General features: G+C 43.0%; 1 protein-coding gene across 1 annotated transcript in view; it reads left to right on the forward strand.

Annotated features, from left to right (window-relative positions):
- Nucleotides 1-7,148: 7,148 nt before the first annotated feature.
- Nucleotides 7,149-13,951, forward strand: part of stil (STIL centriolar assembly protein) — a 49,771-nt gene continuing 42,968 nt past the window's right edge. Inside the window, 4 exon segments of the mRNA XM_067990259.1 lie at nt 7,149-7,173; nt 7,176-7,230; nt 7,329-7,436; nt 11,681-11,796. Coding sequence (XP_067846360.1) covers nt 7,149-7,173; nt 7,176-7,230; nt 7,329-7,436; nt 11,681-11,796 — 304 coding nt within the window.

Genomic DNA, 13,951 nt, shown 5'->3' on the forward strand with positions numbered 1-13,951 from the left:
GCTAGTAACAGCTGTTGTTCCATAAATTCTGAAAAATTCACTTCTACCACAATTAGGAAATTGAACTTGCTGTTCAGTTGCATAAAATTTTAATGATACTATCACAATGCTGACTTCAAATCCTGATGTTTCAGTTGAATGTTTTTAATGTATATTTTCTATTGGATGCCAACATTTTCTGCACTTGTTAACACTTAATTTTGTAGTAAATTGGAGTGACTTCCAACTAACTTTTGCACCGGTTTAGATCGCTACTTGTGCCAAGGCCTGATATTGAGGAACACTTCCATGTCCTACATAACAGTGATTGCATTGCAAAAGTAATTCATTGGGTCCAAAGCACTTTTGGGTACCCTGCGATATTGTAAGGTGAGCTATAAATCAGTCCTTTCCTTTTTTCCTTCCTTACACCTGGTGTGCTTTCCTCACTTCATTAGCCACACTTTTTTCTGTGCGGTTTTCCCTCTCCCTCTGTCCTTTTCCTAGCTCTTTTCTCCACTTCCTCTCTCCACTCCACCCGCCCCGCCCTCACAGCTGCATCCCTTCTTCTTTCTCCACCAACCCCTCCTCCCTCCCCCTGACATTCTAGAAAGCCATGGCTTCCCATTCCACTTAGCTGTTTACTCTTTTTTTCAATAATAATTGAAGCTTTTATTTTCATGAAATCATATAATTTCATTGGCTATGATGTCATTTTCTTATTACAGTACTGCAGCATTTAAAGTTACTTCAAAAAAATATTGTTTGCGGCCAACTTAATTCGCTTATGTCGGTGGCAATCATGTACGACTGGTGTTCGCGGGTTTGGGAGGTGCTGTCGAAGAAGCCTTGGCAAGTTGCTGCAGAGCATCCTGTGGATGGTACACACTGCAGCCACAGTGCGCTGGTGGTGAAGAGAGTGAATATTTAGGGTGGTGGATGGGGTGCCAATCAAGCGGGCTGCTTTGTCCTGGATGGTGTCGAGCTTCTTGTGTGTTGTTGGAGCTGCACTCATCCAGGCAAGTGGAGAGTATTCCATCACACTCCTGACTTGTGCCTTGTAGACGGTGGAAAGGCTTTGGGGCGTGAGGAGGTGAGTCGCTCGCCACAGAATCCCCAGCCTCTGACCTGCTCTTGTCGCCACAATATTTATGTGGCTGGTCCAGTTAAGTTTCTGGTCAATGGTGACCCCCAGGGTGTTGATGGTAGGGGATTCGATGATGGTAATGCCGTTGAATGTCAAGGGGAGGTGGTTAGACTCTCTTGTTGGAGATGGCCATTGTCTGGCACGAATGTTATTTGCCACTTATCAGCCCAAATCTGGATGTTGTCCAGGTCTTGCTGCATGCGGGCATGGACTGCTTCATTATCTGTGGGGTTGCAAATGGAACTGAACACTGTGCAATCATCAGCGAACATCCCTTTTCTGACCTTATGATGGAGGGAAGATCATTGATGAAGCAGCTGAAGATGTTTGGGCCTAGGACACTGCCCCGAGGAACTCCTGCAGCAATGTCCTGGGACTGAGATGATTGGCCTCCAACAACCACTACCATCTTCCTTTGTGCTAGGTACGACTCCAGCCACTGGAGAGTTTTCCCCCCTGATTCCCATTGACTTCAATTTTACTAGGGCTCCTTGGTGCCACACTTGGTCAAATGCTGCCTTGATGTCAAGGGTAGTTACTCTCACCTCACCTCTGGAATTCAGCTCTTTTGTCCATGTTTGGACCAAGGCTGTAATGAGGTCAGGTGCTGAGTGGTCCTGGCGGAACCCAAACTGAGCATCGGTGAGCAGGTTATAGGTGAGTAAATGCCGCTTGATATAATGCATTTTGGAGATCAGTGGGCTATGATTTATGTCTGACTTGTGGCACAGTCCATAACCAACCTATAACTTTGCTTCTTGCATCTTAATGGGTCAGTTTTTTTGTAGAATATCATCTCTCAAGTTTTTGTAATGTAAACCTGTCTTTCCATTTTACAATATTTGATCCTTACTCTTTGAGTCAGAATCTATTTGCTGTTGTCATCTTTTACCTTAACCATGTTGTTAACCTTTTACAGTAATTTCTACTGTAGCTAATGGGAAATGGTCAAAGAAAGAAAGAACTTGCAATAATATAGCACCATTCACAACCTCAGGACATTTCTAAAATTCTTGGTAGCCAATGAATGCAGTTGTAATGAGTGCAAATTGCACTCAGTAATGTCCCACAAACAGCAATGAGATAAATGTGATGTTAGTTGCGGGATAAATGTTGGCCAAGACACCAGGAGGTCTCCCCTGGTTTCCTTTGAATAATGCCATGGTATCTTTAATATCCACCTGAGAAGTCATCAGATTAATGTCTCATCCGAAAGATTGATTTATTTTTGACAGTGCAGTACTGCCTCACTACTGCACTGAGGTGTCAGTGTAGATCATATGTTTTAAGTCTCCATATGGGGCTTGAACCCACAACCTTCTGATTCCGGTGAGCGTGCTACCACTGAGCCACAGCTGACAGCATGGATTTGTAAAGAGCAGGTCATGCTTGACTAATTACTACTTTTTTGAGGAAGCAGCACTGTGCATAAAGGAATGCAATAAATGTTGTATTTTCCGAAGATGTTTAATAAGTGACTTGTTACAAAAATTAAACCACATGGTATTAAAGGGATTGTAGACATTTGGACAGGGGGCTGAGTAAGGGATATAAAGCATGATGTTCTTTGGATTGGCATGGAGGTATGGTGTGCCCTACTGATCTGTGCTGTGGTTTCCTATTTTCTACTATTAACAATTTGGACGTAGGCACAAGAGGAATGATAGCAAAGTTTGCTGATAAATTAGGGGGCATAGCAATCTGAAGAAGAATGCTAGAGATTGCAGGAAGGCATTGACAGAAAGTGGAGTGCCAGATGCAGTTCAGTGCAAAGAAATGTGGACTTGTACTAGTACATTTTGAGGGGGGGAACCAGGATAAAGAGTAAGATTATTAAGAATGGAGGAACAGATAGATCTACGGTTCAGTTAATAATGGGAGTGCGGGTAGAAAAGATAATTTAAAAAGTCAAATGGGGTTCTGTATTTTATATATGGGGACATTGACTATAAAAGCAAGGAAATGATGCATTTGTGTGCATTTCTGGGGACCCTATTATACCAACGTTATTAGAGCAATGAAAAGGATACAGAGAAGTTTCACTAGAATAATGCTCAGGGCTTTTTCACTGGAACAGAGAAGGTTGTGTCAGCTATGACTCAGTGGTAACACTCTCGCATCTGAGATAGAAGGTTATGGATTCAAGTCGTACCCCAGAGACCTCAGCGCAAAATCTAGGCTGACACTCCAGTGCCGTACTGAGGCAGCGCTGCACTGTCTTTCAGATGAGATGTTAAACTGAGGCCCCGTCTGCCCTCTCGGGTGGTTGTAAAAGATCTCATGGCACTATTTTGAAGAAGAGCAGAGGAGTTTTCCCCAGTGTCCTGGCCAATATTTATCCCTCAACCAACATCACTAAAAGAGATTATCTCCTTGCTGTTTGTGGGACCTTGCTGTGCGCAAATTGGCTGCCAGGTTTCCTACATTACAACAGTGACTACACTTCATAAGTAATTAATTCGCTGTAAAGCACTTTGGGAGGCCCGGTGGTCATGAAGGACGCTATATAAATGCTAGTTCTTTTTTTGCATCGAGTTGCATCAAGTCTGCAGCGCAGAAACAGGCCATTCGGCCCAACGGGTCTATGCTGGCATTTATGCTCTGCACAAGCCTCCTCCCTCCCTACTTCATCTAACCCTATCAGCATACCCTTCTATTCTGTTCTCTCTTGTGTCCTTATCTAGTCTCCCTTTAAATGCATCTTTGCTATTTGTCTCAACTATTCCTTGTGGTAGTGTGTTTCACATTCTTACCACTCTTTGGGTAAAGAACTTTCTCCTGGATTCCCTATTGGATTTATTAGTGACTATCTTATATTTATGACCTCTAGTTTTGGACTCTCCACAAGTGGAAACATTTTCTCTATGAATATCCTATCAAACCCTTTCATTACCTTAAAGACCTCTATCAGGTCACCCTCAGCCTTTTTTTTAGAGAAAAGAGCCCAGCCTGTTCAATCTTTCCTGATAAATATATTCTCTCAGTTCTGATATTATCCCTGTGAATCCTTTTTGCACCTTCTCCAATGCCTCTATATCCTTTTTATAATAAAGACCAGAACTGTGCACAGTACTCCAAGTGTGGTCTAACCAAGGTTCAATACAAATTTAACATAACTTATCTGCTTTTCAATTCTATTCCTCTAGAAATGAACCCGTGATTGGATTGCCTTTTTTTATGGCCTTACAAACCTGAGTCGCTACTTTTAGTAATTTCTGCATCTGTACCCCGAGATCCTTTTGCTCCTCTATCCCATTTAGATTCTTATTATCCAAGCAGTATGTGGCCTTCTTAGTCTTCCTACTGAAATGCACCACCTTTCACTTATCTATATGAAATTCATTTGCCAATTACACTCCCATTCTGCAAGTTTGTTAGTGTGTTCTTCCTTTCCTTTGTATCCACCCTCCTTTCCTTTTACCTCATTCTTTTGGAATCTGATAGGTTTTCAAAATTGAGAGGTTTTGCAAGGGTAAATAGGGAATGATTATTTTCACTGATTGGTAACAAGGGACATAGACTCATTGGGCCCGATATTAGCACCCGCTATCGGGTGCGTTCCTGGCGGGGGGACTCCGAAAATCGGGGAATCCCGGAGCGGGTCGGGAGCCCGGCTCCAACCCGCCCACTTCCGGGTTCCCCACAGACACGCCGACGTGCACGCGCAGCCCCCGCAAGTGGGACTCCTGCAGGCAATTAAAGCCGGCGGGGTGCCACTTAACAGTATTTATCTTGCTATTTCAGGTCGTTTACAGACCTGATTGACCTGTTATATCAGGAGGGGTGGGATTTTACAAACAACTGGGACTGTTTCCCGTACTGTTTCCCAGTTGAAATGGACGTGTTGCAGCTATCAGCCTATGGCAGCTGCAAAGGTCCATTTGACAGTTGGGTGGGGTGGGGGTCCCCTCACTCATTGCAGGAGGCCACTCTGTCATTTGGGACAAAGTTTGGCCTCCACCACCCTCCTCCTAACAATCAAATTCACCAACTTGCGCGCTTACCCCAGGGTCCAGACACATTTACCTACCTTGCGGACCCCCTCAGATGTACATCTTCCGGATGGGGGCCGCCGTAGCTGCAGTCATAACCTCCTCGGAGGGCGAACAGCATCACCAGCCTCGCCGTCCACCTCTGACACGTGGAGCTCCACAACACAGTGCTGTGACATATCCACCTGCACAGCAGGAGGGAGGGCAAAGGCAGAGAGAGATGCGTCGCAGAGGGCACCACCCTCGCCACAGGGTCCACAGACCGAGGCTCAGCTTCCTGGACCTCTCTGAGCAGCAGTGCACACGGAGGCTCAGAGTCACTCGACATGTAGTCGTGGATATCTGCAGCCTCCTTCATGCCGAGCTGCTCCCGGCTGGCCCGAGCACATCTTCTTACCTGTCGCTGTCAAAGTCACCACTGCCCTCAACAACTTCTCCTCCACATCCTTCCAGGGTGCCACTGGGGACATCGCCGACGTCTCTCAGTCGTCTGCACAAAAGAGCCCTGCAAATACACCTACACCCACTCTGCAGTGACACAATGGGTGGCATCAGTTGTGGGTCTTCACTGTGATCCTCAGGAAAGGGCATTATTGCACAAACCAGACAGGATTTGCAAAGACGTGGCAGTAGTGGTGCCAATATAATATGTGATGTGAGTTGGTCAGAAATTAAATGTAAGTAAAAACCAGGACAAACCCTCAAACACCCTTGTGCATCCCCTTCATGCTCACAACACGTTTGCCTTACACTGCCTACTGCACATATGTGATGCTTGCCCTGTGGCTGCAGAACAGGTAGTAGCAGGTTGAGTGAGGATGCATGAGAGGGTGAGTATGAGATAGAGCCATGAGATTGTATGAGGATTGGGTTGAGTGGTAGTGGCGGGATGAGTACTGGCAAGATGAGTAAGTGCAGGTAAGATGAGGATGAGCTTTGAGTGGGTGTGAGGGGTGATGTGACAGAGTAGTGTTGGCAGTGCTGAAGGAGGTGTGGGGTGGGGGTGGTGATGTGGCAGACGGAGTGTAGGGGAATGAGTAAGTGTACTCACTTTGGCTGACCTACTTAGGTCATTGAAGCGCCTCCTGCACTGTATGCAGGTGCGTGATATGTTGGTGGTGCAGGTGACCTCCTCTGCCACCTTGGGCCAGGCCTTGGTGGCAGATGCAGGCAGCATCCTCCCGCCTACCGGGGGGAAGATCTCTGTCCTCCCCCTCCTCCTCACCCCATCCAATGATACCTGGAGTGAGGCATCATTAAACCTGGGAGCAGCCTTCCCCCTGGGCTGCTCCATGCTGTTATTTTTCCTATTTCTTGCAGCATCAGTCAGTGGAGGACTGCCCCTTTAAATAGAGCTCTTCCACTGACAGAGCTTACTGTGCATGCGCAGTCCGCCCGACGCGCAGCTCAGCAGCAGGGAACCTGGAAGACCAGGTAAGTGGATGCAATTGGGCTGCGATCGGGCGGGGGGCAGACTGATTTCACCGGGCGCATTGCCCAATCGGCCTCCCCCCGACCCCCTGCAGCCCTGGTAATATCAAGCCCATTATCACTGGAAGAATGAAGCAGAAGGAATTTTTTACACACCGCCTCAATAGAACATGGAACACTACGATGTTCTGTTAACCTTCTGTGAAAAGCTTTGAGAGATGAACTATAATCATTTAAAAAGGGATTTGTATAAGCATTTGAAGAGGAAGAATATAAAAGGTTATGGGGAAAGGGAAGGGAAGGGAAGGGAAGGGAAGTGGAGTGGACAGTTCTAAAGGATGGCACCAGCATAATTGAGACAAAAAAAAATCTGTAAAGAGAAAAGAAGGGTTATGATATTTCAGGTATCTGCGCTTCATCAAAATTGGTCACTACTTTAATGTTCTTAGTTGCTGCTTAGCTTTTGAAAAGTTGGTATTAGTTAACAATTAGAATGCCACTTAGTGTATATCATTTGTGCAACATTTTCGGTTTGATGAAGATTTAACAATGAAATTTAATAAAACATGCAACATTTAAGTTATTGCTTGATTTCAGGAATGAGTATTGAAGTAAGCTTGAAAAACCTTCTCATTTAATGGAGTTTTCATATAATACTGCTGAAAGCCAGTGGGCCCAAAGGTAAATTATATAAATTTATAAAGAGCTGCTACAGATGATTTGACAACTTGTTTTTGTGATGCATATTTTCTGAAAGGTTATAATTATGGTCTTTACAGGCCTCTGGAACATGGAATAATGCCTTTCAGCTTTCCCAAGACAAAGTTGGCATTATGGGATCCAACACCACTTGGTGATGCAATAAGCCTACAACTTGCATATTATAGGTAAGATTTGCAGTTTCTATTTTCCCCTTATGTTGGGCTTATTTTTAGCAATTTTTTTTAGGAATTAAAAATTGTGAAGCTCAATAATGGACTGATAATTGGTACTAATAAGGTTTGAATTTACGTAGCATTGCCATATTTGCAACTGTTTGTCTGAAATGTTAAAACAAAGATGGTTTAAACTTCTGTGATGTTAGTTTTGGTTTCTTTTTAAAATGAGTTATCATTTCCAGAAAGAGATAGTTAATTGGGTTCTGCATTACCATTTTTATGGAAGTTATTCGCAGTAAATATTTGTAGCTCACCGATTAGAAATTTCATACTCCAGAAAAAAAGGGTATAACATCAAAACCTGTGGATCCCAGCAATTTCTGCTTTTTGTTCGATTTCCAGCATCTTTTTGTGTCTTACCTGAAAACTAGTTGTGATTAACTCAGTTAAACAGTTAAAAGAACAGAAGTCAATGAAAATAGCTAAGCAGGGCAATGAAATAAAAGCAGAAGATACTGTAGACTGGTCTGGAAGCTTGTGTTTAGTTGGAACGGCAAAAGATTGGGAGGTCAGAGTGAGAATCGGAAGAAGAAATTGAAGTGGTGAGTCAAAGAAAGGTCAGGATGGAGCTTGCAGAAAGAACAGAGTTGCTCAGCAAAGTGGTCAGCTAATCTGCTTTTGGTCTCACCAATGTAGATATCATACCTTGAGCAGTGAATCCACAGTGCTAAATTGGAGAAATTACCCACAAGTTGCTGACTCTGATGAAGGGACTATTTGGGGTTGTGGACAATTTTTAAAATTCGTTCATGGGATGTGGGTGTCGCTGGCAAGGCCAGCATTTATTGCCCATCCCTAATTGCCCTTGAGAAGGTGGTGGTGAGCCGCCGCCTTGAACCGCTGCAGTCCATGTGGTGAAGGTTCTCCCACAGTGCTATTAGGTAGGGAGTTCCAGGATTTTGACCCAGCGACAATTAAGGAACGGTGATATATTTCCAAATCAGGATGGTGTGTGACTTGGAGGGGAACATGCAGGTGGTGTTCCCATGTGCCTGCTGCCCTTGTCCTTCTAGGTGGTAGAGGTCGTGGGTTTGGGAGGTGCTGTCGAAGAAGCCTTGGCGAGTTGCTGTAGTGCATCCTGTAGATGGTACACACTGCAGCCACTGTGCGCTGGTGGTGGAGGGAGTGAATGTTTAGGGTGGTGGATGGGGTGCCAATCACGCAGGCTGCTTTGTCCTGGATGGTGTCGAGCTTCTTGAGTGTTGTTGGAGCTGCTCTCATCCAGGCAAGTGGAGAGTATTTCATCACACTCCTGACTTGTGCCTTATAGATGGTGGAAAGGCTTTGGGGCGTGAGGAGGTGAGTCACTTGCTACAGAATCCCGAGCCTCTGACCTGCTCTTGTAGCCACAGTATTTATGTGGCTGGTCCAGTTAAGTTTCTGGTCAATGGTGACCCCCAGGATGTTGATGGTGGGGGATTCAGCGATGGTAATGCCGTTGAATGTCAAGGGGAGGTGGTTAAACTCTCTCTTGTTGGAGATGGTCATTGCCTGACACTTGTCTGGCGCGAATGTTACTTGCCACTTATCAGCGCAAGCCTGGATGTTGTCCAGGTCTTGCTGCATGCGGGCACGGACTGCTTCATTATCTGAGGGGTTGCAAATGGAACTGAACACTGTTCAATCATCAGCGAACATCCCCATTTCTGACCTTATGATGGAGGGAAGGTCATTGATGAAGCAGCTGAAGATGTTTGGGCCTAGGACATTGCTCTGAGGAACTCCTGCAGCAATGTCCTGGGGCTGAGATGATTGGCCTCCAACAACCACTACCACCTTCCTTTGTGCTAGGTACGACTCCAGCCACTGGAGTGTTTTCCCCCTGATTCCCATTGACTTCAATTTTACTAGGGCTCCTTGGTGCCCCACTCGGTCAAATGCTACCTTGATGTCAAGGGCAGTTGCTCTCACCTCACCTCTGGAATTCAGCTCTTTTGTCCATGTTTGGACTAAGGCTGTAATGAGGTCAGGAGCCAAGTGGTCCTGGCGGAACCCAAACTGAGTATTGGTGAGCAGGTTATTGGTGAGTAAGTGTCGCTTGATAGCTCTGTCGACGACACCTTCCATCACTTTGCTGATGATGTGGAGATGCCGGTGATGGACTGGGGTTGACAATTGTAAACAATTTTACAACACCAAGTTATAGTCCAACAAATCTATTTTAAATTCCACAAGCTTTCGGAGGCTTCCGTCCACACCGTTCACCTGACGAAGGAGGAAGCCTCCGAAAGCTTGTGGAATTTAAAATAAATTTGTTGGACTATAACTTGGTGTTGTAAAATTGTTTACACTTTGCTGATGATTGAGAGTAGACTGATGGGGCGGTAATTGGCCAGATTGGATTTGTCCTGCTTTTTGTGGACAGGACATACCTGGGCAATTTTCCACATTGTCGGGTAGATGCCAGTGTTGTGGTGTGGGTTCATCTAGTCCACCTTACTGCTGTCTTGGCAGTTGTAAGCAATGATATGTGTTTCTCTTCAAGATACTAGTCCAATTTGACCGTGCCCGTACAATCTCCCTCGGTAAACTATTCCAAATTGACCGCCCTTTTGGTGGAATATGTTGTACCTGAGTTTACCCCTTTTCAGCTTATACATGTGACCCTCTTGTTCTGCTCTACTGTAGCAAAGCAAATATCCCTGACTGATTTCTACATCCTGAGCCATATTAATTTGAATGTATTCAACATAACCTCCCTCAGAAGAGTCCAGTTCTGAGTTTATCCTCCCATGTTTACTTCTGTAGTCCCCTAAATATTCTAGTAGCTCTTCACTGCATCTTTTCCAAAATTCTATACAGTAGTAGGATAACCTCCTTTGATTCCCTCTTTTTATATAACCCAGCATCTCCATTTGGTTTCTTGACATTAACCAGACATGTCTTGAGGGATTTATCTACTATTGTTAAAATAGTTTCACTTTTCAATTAATATTTTTAAATTGTATCAATTTCATTGGCAAAGTTTTTTTTGTTTTATTTAGACTATAATAGTTACCTCGATTATGCCAAGTAAGCTGTAAGGCAATTTAGGAACTGGATACATATCTGGGAATGGGAGGGTGATATGGATATGTTTAAATAGAAATAATCAAATACTTTGAGCATCATGATTCCTGCGCTGCATGCATCATGTAAATCTCAACTTTGCAATGTAACAGGTAAGGGTTAAATAATGGAGGTGTACGTATAGATATTATGGAGTTTTGCCCAATTTTCTGATGTCAGAGAGAGATCTTGGATTCCTTTCCCTTGAGTGATCGAATAGATGGGGTAGAGTTGATGATGGGTAGATTTTGCATAATTTGTGGAAAGATCCTTTTCTTATTCAATGCTGTATGCTGTGATAAATATGCTATTTATGATTGACTAATAAGTCCAGGTATTTTGTTTCACTGTTTGTGATGAAGCATTGTTATCTTGTTTATTTTGACTAAATAATGTCAAACGATACTAGTTTTCTGAAAAATGAAAGACTTTTGATTCAAATTCCAATCTGAGTTACACTTTTTTTCGGCTCTTTTATCCTCAACTCCTTCAGCTTCTGACTTTTTCTGGGACAATCCTCTAGTACCTCAGCCAAGTGACCGTACTTCACATGTGGGTGTAGATAGTCAGCATCAAAGGCTATTCAAACCATGGAAGGGCATTGCAATCAAAAACAGTCCTGTTCTCACCTGATATCCGTATACACAAGCTCTTTTCAACAGAGGATACTAGATAGCAATCAGGAACATGAACCGGGGCTGTTTATTTTTCTCTCCTTTTTGTTTTCTCCTTCCCTAGCCCAGGGATGGATGCTGAGGTCATAACAGCTTGCTGAAGGAAGCAAACTCAGCATAGGCTGGTAATTAAACTTGGGATCTTCTTGGTCCGTATGGCTCAGTACCACAGTATATTATGCATTTATCCAAATGGTTTGCAAGGGGGTGCTCAAATTGTGATTTAATATAGAAAATCATAAATATATTAGGTAGAAAATGTTTCCTTGCAGACAACTCTACCTTTTTCCAACAAGGCTTCTTTATTTTTGCTTAGAGATGCTGTTCACACATTATCCTTTGCTATTTGTTTTTTTTAAAGTAAAGATTTCTATAGCATGCATAAAATCTCTAATTTTTTTTCTTTTTGAAGAGAAGTTTGTTTTTGCCGTTGTACTCTTCACTGTGTAGTAACTACATACAACTCCACAGAAACCCAAAGTTGCTGGTAGTAGAGAAGACCTTGCGCCTAGTCCATCGCCATGCCAAACAGAGCGAAAACAAAAAATTCTTCTGTTTTCTGCTTGGGTCAGTTGTAGTAGATGATGGTAAGTCCATTAAGACCTTATTAAAAATATAGTGCAATTTTCCTGTTTAGGGTGTGGATCATATTGTAATTCTCTGAAGTCTCTAGTGGCATTCCTATACAAAGTGTTGCTTATTGAAAGAATATTACAAATATTCATTAGTCCTATTTTAACTGCAAATATTAAATGTTTAATATTTTCAAAATATATTAAAAATCTTGTGCATGTACCCACTTCCGGTCAACTTTTTTCACATTATAAATTCCTATATCCACATTTATAATGGAAACTGCCCATGTAAAACCTGTCGGACTGTAATTGTCGCCGGCCTTGCCAGCAACGCCCACATCCCATGAACGAATATTAAAAAAATCATTACACCATCCCCTGTGGTGGTACTGCAGTGCTGCCACTGGCTGGAGGGTGCAGTTACAATGTGATAAGTATATATAGGCAGTTTACATTATGGAATGTGGACATAGAAATTTCTAATAGAAATACAAAGATAAGGATGGAATATGTAACTTTAAAATGGAGAGTGAATTATGTCTGTGCGCCCTGGTACAACTATCCTCTGCCATCGAACACTGCTTCACCTGTAAACTACACTTGGTCTTGGCTCTTGATGTGTAAGCTCATGGGAGAAGAACTAGTTATTTTAAAACCCTTGTAAAAGGTGTACACTTCCTGTCCACAAACTTCACTTCCAGTGACACAATTCTTGTGTTAATGCTTAACATTGAAACTAGCTAGCAATTATAATGGAGACCGTATGTTATCATGCAAAACCCTAACTCAACATGTCAACTTTTCACTGTTGATAAACCAATCAATTCTCTCAATTCTTTTTAAAAATAATTTTTCTCTGGCATTTGATCTCAGTAACTGAAATTCTTCATGTCCAAAATAAGGTTTTAAGCAAAAAAAAATTAAGAATCACATTAACATGATTAAATTAACCCTTTGAATTTCCCTTTACATCTTTTAATGCATTAATTAAAGTTTTTAATTTCAAGGCCTCAGCCTGTCTCAAAAGCCTGTGCTTTGACTGGATATTTTTACCTCTTTTGGACAGAGCTGACAACCACATCTGTACATTGAGTTCATGCAGTTTGTAGAATTTCCCAGCATGCAGTAGGTTTGAATTAAAGCAGAAGGATGTGTCTCCTCAGCTTGTGAGAATTTGTGAGTTTCTCTGCTTTTTCCAAAAATCAAATCTCAAATTTATTCCAGGCAGGTTTCTGTTACAAAGTGATGGTGGAAGCAGATTCAGTAGTAACTTTCAAAAGGGAATTGGATATGTACTTGAAAAGGAAAAAAATGCAGGGCTGTGGGGAAAGAGCAGGGGATTGGGACTAATTGGATAGCTCTTTCAAGAGAGCCGGCACAGGCACGATGGGCTGAATGGCCTCATTCTGTGCAGTACGATTCTATGATTCTAAGTGCTCAGTTAGTCAACACCTGCAATTATCAGCGGCTGTGCTTTTTCCCATTCTAACTGTTGAGAAAAATGATTAAGAATGTATTTCTGTTTCATCAAGGGTTGAAAGATCAGTTTAAAAAAATTTTCTCTTCTGAACCAATTTTTAACTTTCAACAAGGGATGCTTTATAATTTGAATCGTGTAAATGCAGTTAACACAACAGTTTTAAAAAGAAAAACATTTTTTTAGGACTCTGTTTAGGCAGCTTTACAGTTTTTAAAAATAATGAACTTTTATTTTGAGATGTTTTGTTTGATAGAAAATTGGCAAACTCACTAATAGTGCACCAATTTCTTCAAAGCAGATTATAAAGACAGGGTATGGCTGATTAGGGGGGAAATGATGGGGGTTCCCGATGGCACAAAAGGGTTTGTGCATGGGTTGGGGAGGATCCTGACTTGCAGGACTACAGTAGGGGATTGGGTCTGAAGATCAAAAGGAACCTGGCAGTTCATGTCAATTTTTCAGGCCATCTCTCATGTAAGGCTGCTGGACACTGCTTGTCTGCAATATCACCATATCCCAGCAACCTCCAATTCCACCAGACTGCCCCATCTCATTTCAGCTGGACCCCCACCTTTCCCCAAGACTCTTTTTTTCCCATTTTCCCCCCACCCTACCTGCATCTGACTCCTGTGCTCATCCGAGTAACACCCTGCACTCCCAACCCAGTGACCTCCCTCCCTGATGATC

This window comes from Heptranchias perlo, chromosome 9 (genome assembly GCF_035084215.1).
Source record: "Heptranchias perlo isolate sHepPer1 chromosome 9, sHepPer1.hap1, whole genome shotgun sequence".
Classification (NCBI taxonomy): Eukaryota; Metazoa; Chordata; class Chondrichthyes; order Hexanchiformes; family Hexanchidae; genus Heptranchias; species Heptranchias perlo.